At 44.2% G+C, this 21783-nt stretch overlaps 1 protein-coding gene across 1 annotated transcript in view; it reads left to right on the top strand.

The window, feature by feature from the left end:
• MAP7D2 (MAP7 domain containing 2) overlaps positions 1 to 21783 on the top strand; it is a 95777-nt gene that overhangs the window by 60135 nt on the left and 13859 nt on the right. The window contains exons 6-10 of the mRNA XM_054720663.1: positions 562 to 684; positions 4000 to 4130; positions 7099 to 7226; positions 9995 to 10263; positions 10770 to 10902. Of these exons, the coding sequence (XP_054576638.1) occupies positions 562 to 684; positions 4000 to 4130; positions 7099 to 7226; positions 9995 to 10263; positions 10770 to 10902 (784 nt within the window). The remainder of the gene's footprint in view (positions 1 to 561; positions 685 to 3999; positions 4131 to 7098; positions 7227 to 9994; positions 10264 to 10769; positions 10903 to 21783) is intronic.

The raw sequence follows: 21783 nt of genomic DNA, 5'->3' as shown, positions 1-21783 counted from the left end.
ACTGAGCCAAACCGGTTTCGGCGGATTGTGAATATTATTACTTCCATTAAAGCTGATAATCAGTTGGCTATTTTTAGTTTCGTGCTTATTTAGTTTTGCCCTTATTTACACGGGAAAAAGTATGAAAGGATGAATATTTACACATGAACAAAATCAGTGTCTTATGAAATATTTCTTTACAGAGGACCTAAAACAAGTGTTTTGTAGAAGTAATCTTTTTTCAATGTTAGATCTACTTGGTGAGTAATGGTTTCTTGAGTCCATATTATGGAAATGGGCTAACTCTCTTAGAGTGATACAGGTAATACTGTAATGGCATATTGAATGGCATAATTCACCCCAAGAGAATTAATGCACTCTTTCATACTCTAAATGATACATCATTTGTTTTATTTTACTATGACGAACTCTGAAGCCATCCTGTGCCAGAACATTTTTATTTTTCACTTCGTCCTACCACCCAAAAGTTAATTTGCGTCATGCACTGTGCTGTTTTAAACATTTTGTTTCGTTTTGTTTGAATGTTCCTTTTTACATTTTTTATTTGATTCCATTCCTCAGCTCCTTGCATGCCAGTTACTTCCCCGGAAAACTTAGCTGCTCTGCGACTGTTGGCACCCACACAGGCTTCTTTATCCAGAAGCAGAAGTGCACTCTTATTCCCTGAACATTCCAGTGATTCAGGTAAAAGAGTCCAAGCTGGTGACACTAAGGAAAATACCAGAAGTGGTGTTGGTTAGCCTATAAGTTATTCCTGAATTTTTGTATTTTGCTTCGCTTTTACTGGCTTTAGGAAATTTCTACCCATCAGTGTTTTGCTATTGCTATGTTTCTTTTCTTTTTTTAAGTGTCACAAAGGTGATTAAATGATTTTGTCATTGAAGGCATGTGGATTAGGAAAAAAACCTATTTCATGGGTTAATGGGAGTTAGACTTTTTTCTAAAATATATTTTTATTGATTTCAGAGAGGAAGGGAAAGGGTGAGAGAGATAGAAACATCTATGATGAGAGAGAAACATTGATCCACTGCCTCCTGCATGCCCCCTTTGGGGATCAAGCCCACAACCCGGGCATATGGCCTGACTGGGAATCGAATCGTGACCTCCTACTTCATAGGTCCATGCTCAACCGCTGAGCATGCCAGCCTGGTGGGCTAGACTTATTTTTATGAGGATAGACTTTTTAATTTAAAGAGATGGTTTGGCAGAGTAGCCTTTAAACCAGTCTTTGGGGTCCTATAAACAACTCTACCACTTAGTGTTTCTTACCACTTTGGATAAGCTAATTAACCTCTCTAAGCCTCAGTTTCCTCATCTATAAAATGGAGTTATTTTAAATTGCCATGAAGATTAAATGAGATTGGCACAGTAAGAGAGTTTAACACATGTCTAGAGCCTCACTACTCAAGCCCTGGTCCATGGATCTGCAGCATCGGTATCATCTGGGAGCTTGTTAGGAACGCAAATTCCAGGACCCACCAGACCTACACACTGTAGTCTGAGAAACACTGGGCCATCCCATCAAAGCCCTTCTTTGACCAAAGTGGGTCAAATCATCATGGCAAGATTAATGAGGGCTGGCATCTTCTGTTTGCCCATGAACCATGCTGTCTACATTAGGGTAGGTGTGGTTTTAGTTCCCAAGATAGTGTAATCAGTGAGATGACATGTAAATGACATATAACTCTCTACCTAGTTCTAGCTGTTTCTGAGCAGTGCTATTCCTGCAAAGAAGATACATGAATGGCCAATAAACATGACAGATGCTCAACATAATTAATCGTTAGGGAAATGCTAATGAAAATAAGAGATACTACTTCACATTTTACTAGGATGGCTAAAATTCAAAGCAAAAAAGAAAAAGAAGTGTTGGTGAGGATGTGGAGAAATTGTAACCTTTATACATTGCTGGTGGGGATGAAAAAATGGCACAGCCACTTTAGAAAACAGTGTGGCCAAGTTCCTCAAACAGTTAAACACCGAGTTACCATATGGCCCAGCAATTCCACTCTTAGGTATAGAGCCAAGGAAATTGAAAACATATGTTATACCAAAATTTGTACACAAGTGTTCTTAGCAGCATTTTTCATTATAACCACAAAGTGTAAACAACCCAAATGTTCATCAGCGGATGAACTGATAAATAAAATTGTGATAGCTCCAAAGTGGAATATTATTCACCTATGAAAAGGAACGAATTCCCGATTTATGTTACATGATGAACCTTGAAAACATGTTCAGTCAAAGAAGCCAGACACAAAATGCCACAAATTGTATGATTCCATTTATGTGAAATGTGCAGAATCGGTAAATTCAGAGAGACAGTAAATTAGTAGTTGCTAGGGAATGGGGGAGTGGGGAGGAGAATGAATGCTTTATGGGTACATGGGTTCCTTTGGGGGTGCTGAAAATGTTCTGGAATTAGACTGTAGTTATGGTTGCACAACCTTGTGAATATACTAAAAACACTAAATATTAAAAGGGTGAATTTTATGGTATGTGAATTATGTCTCAAAGAAATAATTCCTGGGAAGCAGAAAATATTTCAGTTTTGGGAAGAGAGATGTGTCACGAGGTCCCCAAGACTACTCCCAGCGTCAGTGACTCTCTAGGACGGGGGGGGGGGGGGGGGCCAGGGGGGGGAACGTCAGCCTGCAAAATCATTGGTTCTGGCCCTGCCAAGGCATTAGGGGTGAGTTAATGATGTTTAACCAAATATAGCAGGCTAATTTTTAGTTGATAATTTTGTGTGGCCTGCGAATGATGTTATAAATCTCCAAATGGCCGTTGGCAGAAAAAAGGTTCCCCACCCTTGGTCTAGGTCTCATTGCTATGACTTATTCTGGGGAAGACTAGGTACGAGCTTCCAGCAACTTCTCCCAGGATAATGACACAGGACACATTCTCCCAGCAATGAGTTGTGACACATGTGAAATGTTGCCTACCAGGAAATCGCATTAGAGACTCAGTGCCTTGGGTTTTTATTGGGAGCTGGTCACGTAGGCACCCCCTGCCAGGCACATGCCCAGATTCCAGACTCTTAGAAGGAAAGCAGGAGAAATCATGGTGTTTGTACCAACAGCTTAGGTGCAGTGAGCTACTCTTCACTTAGTGCTGAGAACACTCCTGAAATCTAAGTTCACAGATGCTGACCAAGGGCCCACGCTGTAGCAGTTATGTCCAGAGACAGTAGTCAGGCCTGCTATGTTAACTCTTTCTACACAAGGAAGTTGACGTTCAGAGAGGTTAAGCAAACTGCCCAACGTGATCCAGCTATTAGGTGACTGTGTTCAGTCTGTCTGGCTGTAAAGCCCAGATTTTGAACTCTTGAAATGAACTGGACTCTTTTTTTTAAAAATATAGTTTTATTGATTTCAGAGAGGAAAGGAGAGAGAGATATAGAAACATCAATGATGAGAGAGAATCATTGATTGGCTGCCTTCTGCACACCCCCTACTGGGGATTGAGCCCACAACCTGGGCATGTGCTCTTGACCAGAATTGAACCTGGGACCCAATGAGCTAAACTGGCTAGGGCTGAACTGGACTCTTGAACTCTGGCTGTGGGAGTCTTTTAACACATTGCGGACCAGTAGTTTTATTGCTAGCTTTACCCAGTGGCCAGATAAGTTTCTATTGAACGAGTACAAAAGACATTTTAAATAAATGTTAAAGGCACGCTTTAAAATTAAATACCCATTGCATTTTGAAGTTATTTATTACATGTTCTTACAAGCTAATATCTTTTTGAAGTATGATACTTTGTAAAACACTGTGGAATATGAAGTGAGAATTCTCGTGATCCAACCGCAATGATACAGTCCCTTTGCACATGAGAAAAAGCGTGGTGGGATTTTTAGATGGCATTGCTCATGTGTCACGTTTTAACATAAGTGTGTTCTTCCCAACTCCTTGCTCACCCTACCCTTTCCATCTATGCTGTGGCCTCTCTGGCTGTTCTGCTGTAACTCTCTAGTCTTTAACATCTGCCCTCGTATAGCTACTGGCAGCCCTGCTCAATGTTCCTACAAGTCTTCGCCGACTCGGACCATCGAAAAGAAGAAGTCCTCATCCACGTCTAGCCGAGTCGATACTGGCAAAGGAACCCCTACAGGAGTGGAGGACTCCCGGGTATGTCCACACCCATGCGCTCAGCCCCGGGACCCATTGAACTGACAGTGCCATTCCTCCCTGCACTTGACTTGGGCTTCTCTGTCAATATCCACGGACTGCTCAAGGGTCAGATTTGGCTTAAAATTTCACCCAGCCTTTGAAAAGCATTTAACTTTTTGGGCCCTCCTAAATCTTAGTGCCTTGGAGCAAATTCCTAAAGACCTCATATTCCTTCCAGCCTGCCCTCCAGAGGCCAGGAGTCAGAAAGAATGTTCTGAGTGTCCTCTCTCAGCTTCTTTAAGGGTGTCTGAATCTGGGCCAGTCTTGCCTCTACAGGCAATAGGAACTGAGGTCGTAGGCCAGCCGTCATTAATAACAGTGGCCTTTAAACATTTTTTAAAATTTTTATTGATTCCAGAGAGGAAGGGAGAAGGAGAGATAGAAACATCAGTGATGAGAGAGAATCATTGATCGACTGCCCTCTTGCACGCCCCCTACTGGAGATGGAGCCCGCAACCCGGGTATATGCCCTTGACCAGGGTCTAATCTGGGACCCTTCAGTCCCCAGACTGACACTCTATCCATTGAGCAAAACTGGCTAGTGCGCCTTTAAATATTTTTTCTGTCATATTGACATCATCAGCAAAACACATGTTGAGCAGGAACTCCCAATTAGGTATATTTATTTAGAAATTATACATACTACACTACTTTTGTTTGTTGTCACTTGTTAGTTTTATTGGGAGCTGGTCATGTAAGGCACTCCCTGCCAGGCACATACTCAAGATTCCAGTCTCTCAGAAGGAAAGTAACAAATTATGCCAAATCTTTAGCAGCTTCAAACAAATGTTTATTACCTCACTGGTTCTTTGGGTCAGAAATTGAGGGTGGCTTAGCTGGGCACTTCTGGTTCAGGGTCTCTAATGAGGGTGCGCTCAGGATTGCAGGCAGGGCTGCAGTCATCTGAAAGCTTGGCTGGGGCTCTTCCAGGCTGGCTCAGTCACATGGCTGTTGGCTGGAGGCCTCAGTTCCTTACCGTGGGGACCTCTCCATAGAGCCACTTGAATGTCCTGGCTATCCCAGAACAAGAGATCTGAGAGACAGAGCATTTATGCATCACGTCTATGCGTCAGCCTCAGATGTTTCACACCATCAGTTCTGCCACATTCTGTGCATTAAAAGCAAGTCACTGAGACCAGCCCATGCTCAGGAGTATGGGAATTGAGCCCCACCTATTGAAGGGAGAACACCCAATTATGTGTGCATTTATTTTAAAACCACCACATTACTCTACTACTGGGCATTTATTTTTATAGCACCACATTTATTTTTTAAATCCAGGGTGGCCCTGAGGTTTTCACATGAGAAGTGAATGTTTCAGACCCTTGGTTTTTATAGTAGGGTGTATTACTGTGGAGGGGGGCCTATGTATATGGGTGTGAGGACCAAATAAGGATTTGCTACAGAAGAGTGTGATGAAGGGAGAAGGGAATCACCCTTGCAGAGCACCCACTATGAGCCAGGCACCAAGGCCCATGCCTCTAGCCTCCTGCAGAGGGAGACCATGGGGAAGATATAGAGGGGTGGGTGGGGTCCCAGGGTCCACAGCTTACTGTCTTTTTATAAATTTACTAGAGGCCCGGTGCATGAAATCTGTGCATGGGTAGAGTCCCTAGGCCTGGCCAGCGGTCTTCTGGCTGCCAGCCCGGGCCTTCCTTCCAGCTGCCAGCCTGGGCCTCCCTTCCCCAGCTGCTGGCCATGGCCTCCCTTTATTCTGTGCTGACCCCTGGTGGTCAGCACATGTCATAGAGAGTGATCAAACTCCCAGTCTCCTGGTCGAACTCCTGAGGGGACACTTTGCATATTAGCCTTTTATATATAAGGATTTTTATTGTGGAAACTAGTACATATGTCCCTTTTCTTTTTATCCCATTCACCTCCTCCACACTGGACCTGCCCCCCCCATAGGCCTTCACCACACTATTGTCTGTGTCCATGGGTTATACATATCCTATATAATAAAAGGCTAATATGCAAATTGACCAAATAGCGGAATGACCAGTTGCTATGATGCGCACTGACCACCAGGGGCAGACGCTCAATGCAGGAGCTGCCCCCTGGTGGCCAGTGCGCTCCCACAGGGGGAGCGCCACTTAGCCAGAAGCTGGGCTCATGGCCTAAGCTGGCAGTCAGACATCCCCCTAGGGCTCCCAAGTGCACAGGACCTTTCATTCTGGAGGCCGATGCTCTATCCATTGAGCCAAACCAGCTAGAACCACCCTCCTCCTTTTTTAAAAAATCCTCACCTGAGGACATGTTGAGAGAGAGCAGGGGTGGGGGGAGAAAGAGAGAGGGAGAGAGAGAGAGAGAGAGAGAGAGAGAGAGAGAGAGAGAGAAATATTGATTGTTTGCTTCCTATCCATGCCCTGACCGGGGATCAAACCCACAACCTTTTGGTGTATTAGAAGACACTCCAACCAAATAAGTCACTTGGCCAGAGTCTCAACTCACCATTTTGTGTTATAATCACACCTGAAACTTTTCCTAATGATTGTAGATCTTTATATACAGGAGTGGGCAAAAGTAGGTTTACAGTTCTGAGTACGCAAAACAGTGTATTTTATTATTATGTACTTATTAATTATTATACTTATTTGTATTATTGTTATTATTTCATATCCTTATGATTTATCTTTTAGGTAATGATGGCTGGTAATTTAACCTACTTTTGCCCACCCCTGTATCCAGAACCATTATATGGTTCTGTTGTTAACTCTTCTCAAGATAACAAGGAGAAAGAAATCTTTGCATTTTGAGGCTGAATTTATTTTTGACTAAATCACCTAAATATAATGAGCTCATGATGCTTCTCTGCAAATACTCCCATTGTGTCCTTCTGAAAGGAAGTTGTGCATCGCTTCCATCTGGGGTATTTTTAGAAACTGCAGTTGTGGGTCATAGCTGTCCTGTTCTATGTCCCCTACAGATAGAGAAGATGAAGAGGGGGTCACAAGCAACAACTGCTTTTTCCAACTCGAGCCCCGGGTCTCCTGTGAAAAGATACAATTTTCCCACAGGCCTTTCTAAGAGGTCATCTTCTCCTGTGGCATCCAGGTAAGCATCTTTCCCGTTTGTCACAGTTAGAAGGTTAAAGCAGTTTGGTGGGGCTCTGTGCAGTGCGGGGTGTGCATCCTGCTCCCCACAAGGCATGGGCGACCCTAAGAGGTGAGCAGGAGGAATGCTGAACTGTGACTTACCTCCTTCACTCTTTGAGTATCTTCTGGAGAAATGATGGGCTCTTTTTTAAAAAAATATGCTTATATTGATTTCAGAGAGGAAGGGAGAGGGAGATAGATAGAAACATCAATAATGAGAGAGAATCATTGATCGGCTGCCTCCTGCACTGGGGATCGAGCCTGCAACCCGGGCATGTGCCCTGACCAGGAATTGAACCGTGATCTCCTGGTTCATAGGTCAATGCTCAACCACTGAGCCATGCTGGTCGGGCTTCATTGTTGTTTTGGTCACCACCATTCTCAAATAGGTTTTTATATTCTTACCTGAAAATTTTCTTGAAAAGGATAATTGAAAATGTTAAGTTACACCCCCTCCTCACAGTCATACTTATATACTCACCCATTTCTGAGTCCTGTATTTTTCAGTCTTTTGAGAGAGAAATTTGAGTTTGGACCAATTTTTAAAAGGCTTTTTATTGTGAAATCATTTCAATCATACAGAAGAATTGCAAGACTAGAACAAAGAACTCCTGTACAATTTTAATCCTGTTAACCTTTAGTCACATTTGCTTCATCATTCCCATCCCCCTACTCACTCATTCCCTTTCCATAGACACACACACACATACATTTTCCCCAGTACCATTTGGGAGTAACTTAAAGACGTCATGACCTTTTACCTCTAAGAATGAAAAAAAAAACTTTTGTATAACCACAGTACAATTCTGAAAGTCAGAAATTTAACTTTGATATAATGTTGTTATGTAATTTATAGTCTATATGCCACTTTTGCCACTTGTCCCAATGAGATCCTTTATAGCATTTTCCCCCTGCTCCAGGATCCACCCTAGGCTTCTATACTGCATTGAAACACTTCTTCAGCCTTTCTTCTTCATGACCTTGAAATTTTAAAAGGACACAGGCCAATTATTTCTGGGGATCGTTTTTCTATTGGGTCAATCTGCTGTTTCCTCATGATTGTGCCTTTGGGACAGGAATCTGCCAGGAGGGATGTCAGCTCCTTCTCAGTGGTCATATCATGTGGCCAGGATGTCAGGTTGCTACACTACTGGTAATGGTAACTTTGCTCACTGTGTTAAGGTGGTATCCACAAGTTTCTCTGGTATAAAATTGTTCTTTTCCTCTCTGGGAAGGAATAAACTGTGACCATGAACATAGACTTTAGCCGGGCCGGCGTGGCTCAGTGGTTGAGCATTGACATATAAACCAGGAGGTCATGGTTTGATTCCCAGTGTGGGGTGTGCAGGAGGCAGCCAATCAATGATTCTCATTCATCATTGATGTTTCTGTCTCTCTCTCTCCCTCTCCCTTCGTCTCTGAAATCAACCAAAATATTTTTTAAAAAACACCGCATAGACTTTAAAGACTATTGACCAGCTTGTGCTGACAAGACCACAGCCCCCTCCCATCCTGTGGGTGGGCTGTGTTCACCATGCCTGGAGTCTAGTGACTTTGGAGAAAATAGAACTGGATTCCAACCTGCGGAGTAAAAAAGTCCTTTGGGGTTCTGCTTTGCAGTAAACTCATGCTCAGAAGCGTGACAACCCTCTCCTGAGAGATAATCTTGTTGTTCTACTTTACAGAGGTGTTTGTTCATGTTTCCTATAATTAGGAACCTTAAAATGTTATAGCCTAGCTCTACCACCCCAACAAAACTTGTGAATCCCCTTTGTTAGGTTTTTAATCACTGGATGTATTGACCTTTTAAAAATTAAAGTGGGAGAACTATTAAAGAGCAAGATGAAGAATCAGTGACTTGGATGCCAGCCTTGGCTCTCTCATCTGTTGCCACATCTTGGGAAAGATCATTTAGGCATTTGGGACTTGGGTTTTCTTATGGAAAATATGGTTAATAGTAATTTCCTGCCTACTCACTGGGTTCTCCTGGCGATTAAATAGATCCTTATTAAATAGATGAGAAAGTACTTAAAAATAAAACTCTATGAAAGCACAGTGAGTTCCCATAATTAATTTGTGTTTAATTTCTTTAATCAGCCAAGATACTTATTTCTAGGAAATTGGTGGGGGGGGGGGGGGGGGGGGATGAAATTACCAAACTTTGTGGGAACAAAAGAACATTAAAGACATATGCTGAGCAAAATAAGCCAGATACAAAAGAATCAATCCTGCATGATTTCATTTCTGTGAGCTAGCTGGAATAGTCAAATTTCTAGAGACAGAAAGCAGAAGGGAGGAGTTTTCCAGGAGCTGGGGAGAGAGGCATGGGGAGTTAGTGTTTTAATGGGAACAGAGTTCTGTGGGTGGATGGTGGTAGTGGTTTGCACCGCAGTGTGAATGTACTGAATGTCACTGAATTGTATACTTACAAATGGTTAAGGTGGTAAATTTTGTGTTACATGTATTTTGCTACAATGGTAAAAGCTGGTCTATTGCCATATTCTAATGCCAGATCCAGCTCTGGTGTCCATCTAAAAGAGGTGGTGGAAGAAAGCCTAACACGCCACCTTTACATTGTCATTAAAGTTAAGTGACCTTAGGACATGATGTCATTTGTTCTTCTTAGAAGATTAAATTGTTCAACTTTTTGGAACCAGCTGTCTTAGGAATGGAGAGTTCTGTGGTCAGGCACAGTAATTACCTTCTGGCATGTTTTCGGTCTTCCAGAGCCACTGGCAAAGGATTCCCACTGTCTCCGAAGAATGTGAAGGTGCCATATCCGGAATCTCTTGTGCAGTACCGCTTACCCGCCTTTTCCAGCCAGGAAACACCCAAGAAGAAAGCGGACAAAGAAAAGAGCAACAAGGAACGGGAAGGGGCCCTGGCTCAACTGGCAGCTGGCTCACTCAGGGTGGAAGCCACGGAGAAGCGCCTGGTGGAGAAGTATGCCTTCGAGAAGAACATGGCTGCAGGAGGGAAGGGCGAGAGCAGCGCAGGTAGGCCCTCCTTGTCCTTGCCACCCCAGCCTCGGCTTTCCCAGCCGGTTTGTCCTCGATCTATGTGGGAGTCTTGTGTTTGGGGGAGAGAGGAAAGAAGGGGTCTTCACGTAGACAACTGCACATCCTGTGCTCTCTAGGCTTGCATGTTGCCCCTCAGTCCTGTCCCCTGCTGCATCGGGCCAGCATCAGCACGTCCCACGGAGAGGCTCTTCCTTTAGTCCTAGAAGCTGCTGTGAAGGATGGAGCGAGTTCACCCAGATGGGCGCAGGGATGGTGGCTGCTGTGGGACTTGCTAGTGACCCTGTTTCTCTTCGCCTTTCCACTGCTCTCCACTGTGAAATATATTCCAGTCATAGCCACCCATTGCAGCGTCTCTGCTTAGTGGCTAATTGTGCCAGTCCTGCGGCGTTTCCCATCCACCACTGGGTAGGATCTTCCCTTTCAAAGTGGCAGCTGCCGCGTGAGAGTGATCAATTTCATTTCCCTTGATCCCTCTGGTGCAGCCTCAGGGAAGCCTATTGCAGGTACCACCAATGCAGGAGAGGCCGCAAAGATCCTGGCAGAAAAGAGACGCCAGGCCCGGCTGCTTAAGGAGCAGAAGGAACAGGAGAGGCTGGAAAAATTCGAGCAAGACAGGTATGGGGGTGCTCAGGGTTTGTTTGTTTTTTAATTTCTCTTTATTGCTGAAGGTATTCCAGATGTCCCCATTTTTTCCACATTGACCCCCTCCACCCCACACACACACTTTCCCCAGGCCTTCACAACCCTATTGTCTGTGTCCATGGGTTATGCATATATGCATACAGGTTCTTTGGTTAATCTCTCCCCACCCACCCTCCCCTGCCTTCCCTCTGAGATTGATCAGTATGTTCCAGGCTTCTATGTCTCTGGAACTATTTTGTTCATCAGTTTATTTTGTTCATTAGATTCCACATATGAGTGAGATCATGTGACACTTCTCTTTCTCTGACTGACTTATTTCACTTAGCATTATACTCTCCAGGTCCCTCCATGCTGTCTCAAAGGATAAGAGATCCTTCTTTTTTACAGATGCATAGTATTCCATTGTGTAAATGTACCACAGCTTTTTTATCCACTCATCTACTGATGGGCACTTGGACTGTTTCTAGATCTTGGCTATTATAATTTGTGCTGCTATGGACATAGGGGTGCATACATTCTTTCTGATTGGATTTAGGATTCTTAGGATATACTCCTGGAAATGGGATCACTGGGTCAAATGGCAGTTTCATATTTAATTTTTTCAGGAAACTCCATTCTGTTTTCCATAATGGCTGTACCAGTTTGCATTCCCATCAGTAATGTACTCGGTTCCCTTTTCTCCACATCCTTGCCAGAACTTGGAATTTGTTGATTTGTTGATGATAGCCATTCTGATGTGTATGTGCATCTCTCTGATGATTACTGACTTTGAGCTCTTTTTCATATGTCTCTTGGCCTTCTGTATGTCCCCTTTGGAGAAGTGTCTACTAGTATTTAGATCCTTTGCCCATTTTTTAATTGGATTGTCTTCTTTTTGTTAAGTTGTATGAGTTCCTTATATATTTTAGAAATTAACCCCATATCGAATGTATCATTGGTAAATATGTTCTCCCATGCAGTGGGCTTTCTTGTTGTTTTGTTGATGGTTTCTTTTGCTGTGCAAAAGCTTTTTATTTTGATGTATTCCATTTGTTTATTTTCTCCCTAGTTTCTTTTGTCCTAGGTCCTAGGGCCCAGAGATGTATTCATAAACAGTTTTTTAAAAAAGATATCTGAGATTTTACTGCCTAAGGTTTCTTCTAAAATTTTAATGGTTTAATGATTTACATTTGAGTCTTTCATCCATTTTTAGTTTATTCTTGTGTATGGTGCACACATTTTTTTGCATATATCTGTCCAATTTTCTCAGCACCATTTGTTGAAAATACTGTCTTTACTCCATTGAATGCTCTTACCTCCTTTCTCAAATATTAATTGAGCATAATGGTTTGGGTCAATTTCTGGGATCTCTGTTCTGTTCCATTGATCTATCTGCCTGTTTGTGTGCCAGTACCAGACTGTTTTGAGTACAATGGCTTTGTAGTATAACTTAATATCCAGTATTGTGATTCCTCCAACTTTGTTCTTCTTTCTCAAGATTGCTGTAGCTATTGAGTCTTTTTGGATTCCATATAAATTTGTGTAGTGTTTGTTCTAGATGTATGAAATATGCTGTTGGTGTTTTAATAGGGATTGCATTGAATCTATAGATTGTAGGTAATATGGACATTTTAATGATGTTGATTCTACCAATCCATGAACATGGTATATTCTTCTACTTGTTCATATCTTCCTCTATCTCTTTTCAATGTCCTGTAGTTTTCCGAGTACAGGTCTTTACCTCCTTGGTTAAGTTTATTCCTAAGTATCTTAATTTTTGTTGTTGTTGCATTGGTAAATGGGATTGATTTTTTTCGTTTCTCTTTCTGAGAGTTCATTATCCTATCTAATAAAAGAGTAATATGCAAATTGGCCATCACTCCAACACACAAGATGGCTTCCCCCATGTGGTCAAAGATTGCTGCTCCCATGTGGACACAAGATGGCCACCACAGCCAAAACCGGTTTGGCTCAGTGGATAGAGCGTCGGCCTGCGGACTCAAGGGTCCCAGGTTCGATTCCGGTCAAGGGCATGTACCTTGGTTGCGGGCACATCCCCAGTAGGGGGTGTGCAAGAGGCAGCTGATAGATGTTTCTCTCTCATCGATGTTTCTAACTCTCTATCCCTCTCTCTTCCTCTCTGTAAAACGTCAATAAAATAAAATCTAAAAAAAAAAAAAAGATGGCCACCACAAGATGGCCTGCAAGGGAGGGCAGTTGGGGGCGATCAAGCCTGCAGGGAAGGGAAGTTGGGGGGGACCCAGGCCTGTAGGGGAGAGCAGTTGCAGGGAACTAGGCCTGCAAGGGAGGGCATTTGGGGGCGATCAAGCCTGCAGGAGAGGGCAGTTAGGGGTGACCAGGCCAGCAGAGGAGGGTAGTTGGGGGCGACCGAGCCTGCAGGGAAGGGCAGTTGGGGGGGACCCAGGCCTGCAGGGGAGAGCAGTTGGGAGTATCAGGCCTGTAGGGGAGGGCAGTTTGGGGGGCCCAGGCCTGCAGGGGAGAGCAGTTGGGGGGACCAGGCCTGCAGGGGAGGGCAGTTAGGAGCTAGCAGTCCTGGATTGTGAGAGGGATGTCCTACCGGGATCGGGCCTAAACAGGCAGTCGGATATCCCTTGAGGGGTCCCAGATTGGAGAGGGTGCATGCTGGGCTGAGGGACACCCCTCCTCCCCATGCATGAATTTCATGCACCGGGCCTCTAGTTGGTGTATAAAAATGACATTGATTTCTGGGTGTTAATTTTGTATCCTGCTATGTTGTCGCATTCATTTATTAAATCCTGTAGTTTTTTTTGTTTTTTTTTTTTTTGTTTTTTTTTATGGAGTCTTTAGCGTTTTCTATGTATAATATCATGTCATCTGCGAAAAATGACCGTTTTAGTTCCTCCTTTCCAATTTGGATGCCTTTTACTTTTTCTTCTTTTTTGATCACTGTGGCTAAGATATCCAGTACCATGTCTAATAAGAATGGTGAAAGCAGACATCCCTATCTTTTTTCTGTTCTTAGGGGAAATGGATTTAGTTTCTGCCCATTGAGTATGATGTTCGCTGTAGGTTTATAATATATGGCCTTTATTATGTTGAAGTATAATCGCTCTATTCCCACTTGGCTGAGAGTTTTTATAAAAAATGGGCCCTAGCTGGTTTGGCTCAGTGCATAGAGCGTTGGCCTGTGGACTGAAGGGTCCCAGGTTCACTTCTGGTCAAGGGCACATGCCCAGTTTGTGGGCTCAATCCCCAGTGGCGGGTGTGTGGGAGTTGGCAATCAGTGATTCTCTCTTATCATTGATGTTTCTATTTCTCCCTCTCCTTGTATTTTCTTACAATCCTTTGTATTTCTGAGGTGTAAGTTGTTATTTCACGTCTTTCATTTCTAATTTTATTGATTTAGATCCTCTCTGTTTCTTGATGAGTCTGGCTAAAGATTCATCAATCTTGTTTATCCTTTCAAAGAACCAGTTCTTGGTTTCATTGATCTTTTGTATGTTTTTTTTTAATCTCTGTGTCATTTATTTCCACTCTGATATTTATCATTTCCTTCCTTCTATTCCCTCTGGGCTTTTCTTATTGTTCTTTTCTTAATTCTTTAAGTTGTGGTGTCAGTTTATTGAAAAATTTTCTTATTTTATGGAGTAGGCTTGTAGTGCTATGAATTGCCCTCTCAGGACTGCTTTCACTGTGTCTCATAGATTTTGGGTTGTTTGTGTTTATTTTTATTTGTTTCCTGTAAGTTTTTTGTTTCTTCCTTGATCTCATTGGTAACCCATTCATTGTTTAATAACATGCGATTTAGCCTCCATATGTTTGAATATTTTTGAGTTGATTTCTAATTTCATGCACCTGTGATCTGAGAAGATGCTTGATGTGATTTTCATCTTCTTGAACTTGTAGAGACTTGTTTTTTGTCCTAACATGTGGAATATACATTTTGAGGAAAATGTATATTCTGCAGCTTTGGGGTAAATTTTTCTGTTAATGTCAATTAAATCCATCTGATCTAATGTGTCATTTAGAGTCACTATTTCCTTGTTGATTTTTTGTCTGGAAGATCTATCCGGTGAAATCAGTGGGTTGTTAAAGTCCCCTACTATGGCTGCATTGTTGTCAATCTCTCCCTTAAAGTACTCCAGGTGGTTATGTATATGTATATGTATATGTATATGTATATGTATATGTATGTGTATGTGTATGTGTATGTGTATGTGTATGTGTATGTGTATGTGTATATGTATATACACACACATTTTTAGGTGCTTCTGTATTGGGTGCATATAGGTTTACCAGGTTTATGTCTTCTTGTACCAATCCCCTTAGTATTATGTGGTGACCTTTATTATCTGATGTGATGGCCTTCATTTTTAAGTCTATTCTGTCAGATATGAGTATTGCTACCCCAGCTTTTTTGTTTCCATTTGCATTGAAATTTTTTTTTTATCCCTTTACTCTCATCCTGTGTGAGTCTTTTGTTCTAAGGTGGGTCTCTTGTAGATAGAATAGATATTCCTGAATCATGTTTTCTGCCCAAAGTATGGGTGGGAGCCTGCCACAGCTGAGATATCCCTCTGGAACTTCAGCTGCTGCTGCCTGTGGGAGCCCAGCCATGCCTCTCTTGCCTCTGCACTTCCTATCAGTCTCTATGTGGTCTCCACTTTATGTCCTTGGTTATAAGGGTTTTCTCTAGCTAGTCTTCAGTTGGTTGTTCAGGATGGTTTTTCTATGTTTCAATTGTAAGTCCAGTTTGGTCCTGGGAGAATGTCAATGTAGCCTCCAGTTAATCTACCACCGTCTTGGAATTCCAGATGCTCAGAGTTTTGCTGCAATCTTGCCCCAAAGGCTTTGGTGGGAAGAACAACTCTCTTTTCTTTCTAGTGTTGGAGTTAATAAAGCCTTGGTGGAAGTATAGATCTGCCAATAGGTGTCTAGGAGACTGCACCTTTTATTAGATGTCATTAACAGCGATGGAACTTTGGTCTTTTCAGGAGACCTAGAAACTCATAGCTCCTGGATCTAAATGTTACCAGCAGCTTCCTATTCTCCTCTTGAACTCTAGGACCAGCCAGACCTCATAGAGCTATCAAAGAAGTTCGAGCTTTGCTTATAGAATAAGGTTCTCCCTGAAAAAAACAGGAGTTTGTGTATGTAAGGGTTTTGATTCTGCTTCCTGAATCCTGTTTTCCATCCAAATTATCCTAACTCACACTCCCAAACGAGAGAGAGGAAGGTTGAGCAGAGGCCACTCTCTGAGAAGGAAGCCTACCTCGTAGTCCATGAGATATAGGGTACGGGGACTCCCATCCTGGAGCATGACAGAAGACTGGTCCCTAAACTTTGGAGGGTGTCCAAGTCATCCCAGACGTGCAGTGAAAATGCACAGGCACAGGCCCTATCCTGCCTCAATAGTTCACCAATGTTTGAGAACTACTCCATTGTTAGTACCGGGTATTTGGTCAACATATAGACAGCCTGGCATTTCTGAACTTTATATTTAGAGAAGAATGCATGTGGAAGGGCAAGGTAGATTTTATCTCTTAAGTTAATAAAGGAAGCTTTCAGGATAATCACAGAGTGCAATCCAATACTATTTAGAGAATTAACATGACAGGAAGCAGCACTTCAAGACTGGCACTGAATTGAGAGTAATAAATAATAGAGGAGTATTCTCAATCCTGAAGTGACCTTGACAGGTCTTTTGTGGTCTCTGATTGCATACAGGTTTGCTGCTTTTTTTTAAAAAAGTGGTGGTGGCGGGGGGTGGGTAGGTCTGGCTGGTTCCTTCTTCAAATTCCGGGCTTCTCTGATGATTTTCCCACCTGCAGTGGCAGACCTTTCGTTGAGTGGTGTGCTTGGGCTGGTTTGGGTGCACCATAGGGTGTGTGAAGGGAGGTCACAGAAGATGAAGATGAACCACAGTACCTCAAATGACAGCCCTTGGTAATTGCAGTCCCTGAACAGGTGAGTGACATGATTGTAGCTGTGTGCTGAGGAAGGTGAAGTTCTTTGCCTCCCAGCATCTATCCTGTCGCACATTTTCTTCACAGCTCAGCTCCTGAAATAATTGACTGGATTCCTGTCTGTTTCCTTAACTCCCATTCAGTCCTCATACCTCACACTTACCATTCCTCCCAACTGCCAGATGCCTAAGCCATTTCCCCTATCCAGCTTGCCCTGGCTTCTTTGGCCTGTCCTTCTTGGTCTCCTCCCCTCACATGTCACCTGGGCTCCCAGCCCTCAGTCCTTGGCCAGCTTCACCCGACAATCCTCTGCTCTGCCAGCACCCCTGTCACGCTGCCAGTTTCTCCAGCTTCAAAAGATTTGGGGCTCACATTTCACACCATGGGTTCATAATGGGCATTTGGTGCGCTGAACCGACTTTGCTCCCATCTCCCTTTCTACTCTCCTTTTCCCTCTTTATCTGCTGCTGAAGCTAATTTCTTCTTACTCTGTGAACCTTCAATACTTTCCGGTACAAGAGAGGCATTAAGCAGCACATGCGTACTGGTAGCTCCTGAATCTGTGCCTACAGGCTTGGTCTCTTGCAAGGGCTGCACTGTCCACCATTATAGCCTCTAGTCCCATGTGGCTACCGAAATGTGAGTTCACTACAATTAAGTAAACTTCAGCTCCTCAGCTGTACTAGCCACATTTCAAGTACATATCAGGTGCATGGCTAGTAGCTACCATGGCCATCATGGATCTCTAGAACATTTCCCTCATCATAGAAAGTTCTATTTGATAGAGGCCATATTTCCAACTGCCTTATACTTTCATTTGAGTGTCCGCTACATGCACGTCAAACCAAGCATTTTGCAAGCAGGCCTTATTATCTTTCTCCCAAACTTCCTTTTTCTTTTACAAGCTCTGTGCCCCATCTTTCCAGCCACCTAAATCAGAAGTCTCAGCCAGCTCCCAACTCTTCCCTCTCCTTCTTCCTCAGTGTCCCATCTGCCAGGTCCATCCAGGCTGCCTCTTGAGCATCTCTCTCCTCTCCTTTCCCCTCCAGCCCATCCTCTTCTCTAAGCTCCAGACCCTGTTGTCTCTCACCTGGACTGTGTCTGTGGCATGTGAGCTGAGCTCCCTGCTCTAGGTCTCCTAGAGCTTGTCCACTGTTCACACTGTGTCCCCAGGTACTATTCACACGTAGTGTCATTGTCATGCTCCCATTCCTTAACAAGCCAGTAACTCCCTTGCCCACAGGATCCATCCATACCCATCACCAGGCCTTCAAGGCTGGGCAGGACCTGGCCACCACCTCCCCCTCCTCCTCCAGCATTCCAGACACTGATGTGCAGAGTCCCAGATAGGCCCTCACCATGTGATTCCACACCTCCACTTTTCCTCTGCTGCACATGGACTCATGCTCCTCACCAGACACACCTTTTCTGCAGACTCAGGTCAAGCCTAGCTTCCTGTCTGCAGCCTTTCTGGCCCTGCCCCTAGGAGAGAACTGATCTCTCTTCCTCTTCCCCCTTCCTGAGCCAGCTGTTCGGCTAACACAGCCTTGTCTGTTCACTGGCCTGCTTCCCCCTAGTAAGCATCTTAAAAGGCTGGGATACAGACCTTGGATCATTGGCACGCTGGCACTCAGTACATGTACAGAGAAGGCAGAGAAGGAGATAGAGGCCCATCTAAGACACCATTGCAGTTTTGGGCTAAGAGAAGGCAAGGGCTAACAGTGTGGTGAAGGTAGACCTGGAAAAGGGAGGGTGAGTTCATGTCAGGTGGGCCAGCTCCAGTCTGCAGACTTGCACAACCTAACAAAACTGGCCAATTCAAAGTTGATGCTGAGGGTTGAGTCTATACGGACTTAAGAGAATGGTATACCCAATAACCGATAAAGGAAGGACAGAAGGAATTCGTTTTGGAGGGTAAAAACTATCCATTTGATTTTAGACACACTAAGTTGAAAGGGCCTGCAAAATGTTCAGGTGATTGAAAATGGAGTTGATGCCTGGGGCCTAAATAAAAACGAGAGTAATATACTTGACCCAAAACCAGTTTTCCTCTCTCTTGCCAGAATGTGAAGCTTTGCCTAGCACCACGTGGGCGGTGAGAAAATACCAGACAACGTGGGTATGAAACACAGCGGATATCACTTGCAATAAGATCATCCCACATCTGTTTAGAGCTTAGAGCCAATGCCACAGACATACAAGTTGCCGAGAAAAAATAAAGGCCCTTGAGTCAAACTGTGGAAAGCCAATTATTGTCACAAACTGAGGGAAATGCCATCAGGGATGGCAATGCCATCAGGGAGGGAAATGCCATCAGGGATGAGACTATTCAGAACAGTAGGGCTGACAAGAACCCAGATAGCTGGGGCCTAGGAAGAAGAGCAAAAGCTGATCCAGGGCCCACTAGCGGTGACATCAGGGCTCTCTTGGAAGCACACAGAGCAGGGCATAACCCTTGGGCTTGCGGGTGGGCCAAGATGTAAATTAGGACTCTTGGAGTTGGGACAAGAAAGCCTGGAGCCCAGGTCTACCCTGGGGAAGGCGCTGGCAGAAACCAGTAAGCCAGAGATCTTACTGTGATTCCAAAATGGGGCCAGTAAGTCACGTCAAGAAGCTAAAATAGTTGCTAGGTGCCCATGCAGAAAGACATTCAAGTTAGCCCTCATGAGCAAGGTCACAATGCCCACATAAGAGGTGCTTCTGCCAATCAGAATCACGCCTCACTGGCTGAGCCTCTAGGTCAGTGGTCAGCAAACTCATTAGTCAACAGAGCCAAATATCAACAGTACAGCGATTAAGGGCATGAGTGGTGGGGATGGAGGAGTAATGGGGGAATAAGGACACATATGTAACACCTTAATCAATAAAGAAATTAAAAACAGAAATTAATTAAAACAAACAAACAACAACAACAAAAAAAACCCCAAAACAGTACAATGATTGAAATTTCTTTTGAGAGCCAAATGTTTTAAACTTAAACTATATAGGTAGGTATATTGTTATTAACTTAATTAGGGTACTCCTAAGCTGGCCTTTGCTAAAAACTCAAGGGGCCAAAGAGCCGCATGTGGCTCGCGAGCCGCAGTTTGCCGACCACTGGTCTAGATGGTTGGCTGCTGGAGTGAGAGATGGGGCAGCTGAAGCCCATCAATGTGGGGTGTTGGGTATGGCGGCAGCCAAGGCAGGAGGGGAGAGCCTCATACACACAGGGCTGGGGAGAGCCTCACAGGAGAGACATTTAAGGATATCTGTACCTATATTACTGGTATATGTCGAAGCTCAGGAAAGGCCTTAACATTTAGGAGATGAACCAACATTTGGGAGGGAAATTTGATATGGGGAGACCTAAGCCAGCTTGGAAGAGGTGAGAGGGGAGAGGATGAACCGTCAGCTGAATGTTAAGAGGCTGTGAGTGGAAGGCAGGGGAGATTTGTTTGGGACACCTGAGACCTGAACATTTTCCCAGGCCATAGGAAGGTACGTGTAGAAGGGTGAAATGATGGAAGGAGGACACAGGAGAGTGGAAGGAGCACGGTGTGGGAGAGTGTGCGATTCATAGCACAAGTGATAGTATTTACGATCCTTTTGAAATTTCTGAGCAACAGTGAGATAGAGGATAAAAGCTCAGATCAGGTGGCCCCGGGCTTCTCTGTAAAGTGGTTGGTGATGCAATCAACAAAGGAGGGTGTTGAAGACCGAGACAAGGTAGAGATTTGTACTGTTTCCACGGGGGTCAGGGGCAGGGATGGGGCCAAAAGGCTGGAGTGTTAGCTGAGGCCCAGGGACAGATGACCAGTCAGCCTTGTTTGGGCCTTACTCTAACAGTGTTGGCAGCCCAGGAGGGCACAAGGAGTCCTGGGAACCACCTGAGCCTGGAGTTGGGCAGCAGAGTGGGCTCCATGCTATCCCGGAAGTGCTCAGGAGGGTATCGGAGGCTTGGGACACAGAGAAGAGGAAGCAGACACAAGTGACTGCACAGGTCAGGAGAGAAGGCGGTGAAGGATGGGGTGAGAGCAGATCACAGAAGACAAAGTTTAGGATGTTAAAGGTTAAGCTTTTTTTTTTTTTTTTTAAATATATTTTATTGATTTTTTACAGAGAGGAAGAGAGAGAGATAGAGAGTTAGAAACATCGATGAGAGAGAAACATCGATCAGCTGCCTCTTGCACACCTCCCACTGGGGATGTGCCCGCAACCAAGGTACATGCCCTTGACCGGAATCGAACCTGGGACCCTTCAGTCCGCAGGCCGACGCTCTATCCACTGAGCCAAACCGGTTTCGGCAAGGTTAAGCTTTTTAAACTGCAAACTTTTAAGCACATAAGGAAGAGAGAATAGTGAAACCTACATACTTGTCCACAGATCGAACAACTCAAGGCTGAGCACATGTCAGGGATGTGTGGGACAAGAGGTGGTTAAGTGCTGGAGCTTGTGAGTTGTTCAGTGAAGACCCTCACCAATGGCTGGTGATGGGGATAAGGATGCATCTGCTGAAGGATGACTGTGGTACACAGTTTTCTGACCCTTTCTACCTGGTGAGGAAGAGGGGCAGGTTTGGAGTAGGTGACAGGAACAAGGACGGAGATGGTGACAGAACTGTACACAGGTCTAATGAACTCTGTAGGAACTGGGTAGTGATGACAAGGGCAATGGGGTGCGGGCAACCTGCAAAAGAGGGGCGCTGGAGAAAGGACCAAATCCATGTTCTCTCCAGTTCTTGAAGCAGGAAGAGAAAGGATGTGCAGCCTTGGAGAGGACATTGAGTGACTTGGTTTCACACAGTTGAAGCCAGTTCTGGGGGAAGCAGACTGTGGTTAATGGAGGGGATTTTGTCTGTAATAGGAGGGACAGGCAGGGGCTAATGGGCCTGTGGGGAGGAATTTCTGTTGTGGGTGATTGTGGAGACTTAGGGGTCAAGATGATATGT

Source organism: Eptesicus fuscus, chromosome 1 (assembly GCF_027574615.1).
Source record: "Eptesicus fuscus isolate TK198812 chromosome 1, DD_ASM_mEF_20220401, whole genome shotgun sequence".
Taxonomy (NCBI): domain Eukaryota; kingdom Metazoa; phylum Chordata; class Mammalia; order Chiroptera; family Vespertilionidae; genus Eptesicus; species Eptesicus fuscus.
The sequence above is the reverse complement of the archived record's forward strand: the minus strand, read 5'-3'. Positions and strand labels throughout refer to the sequence as shown.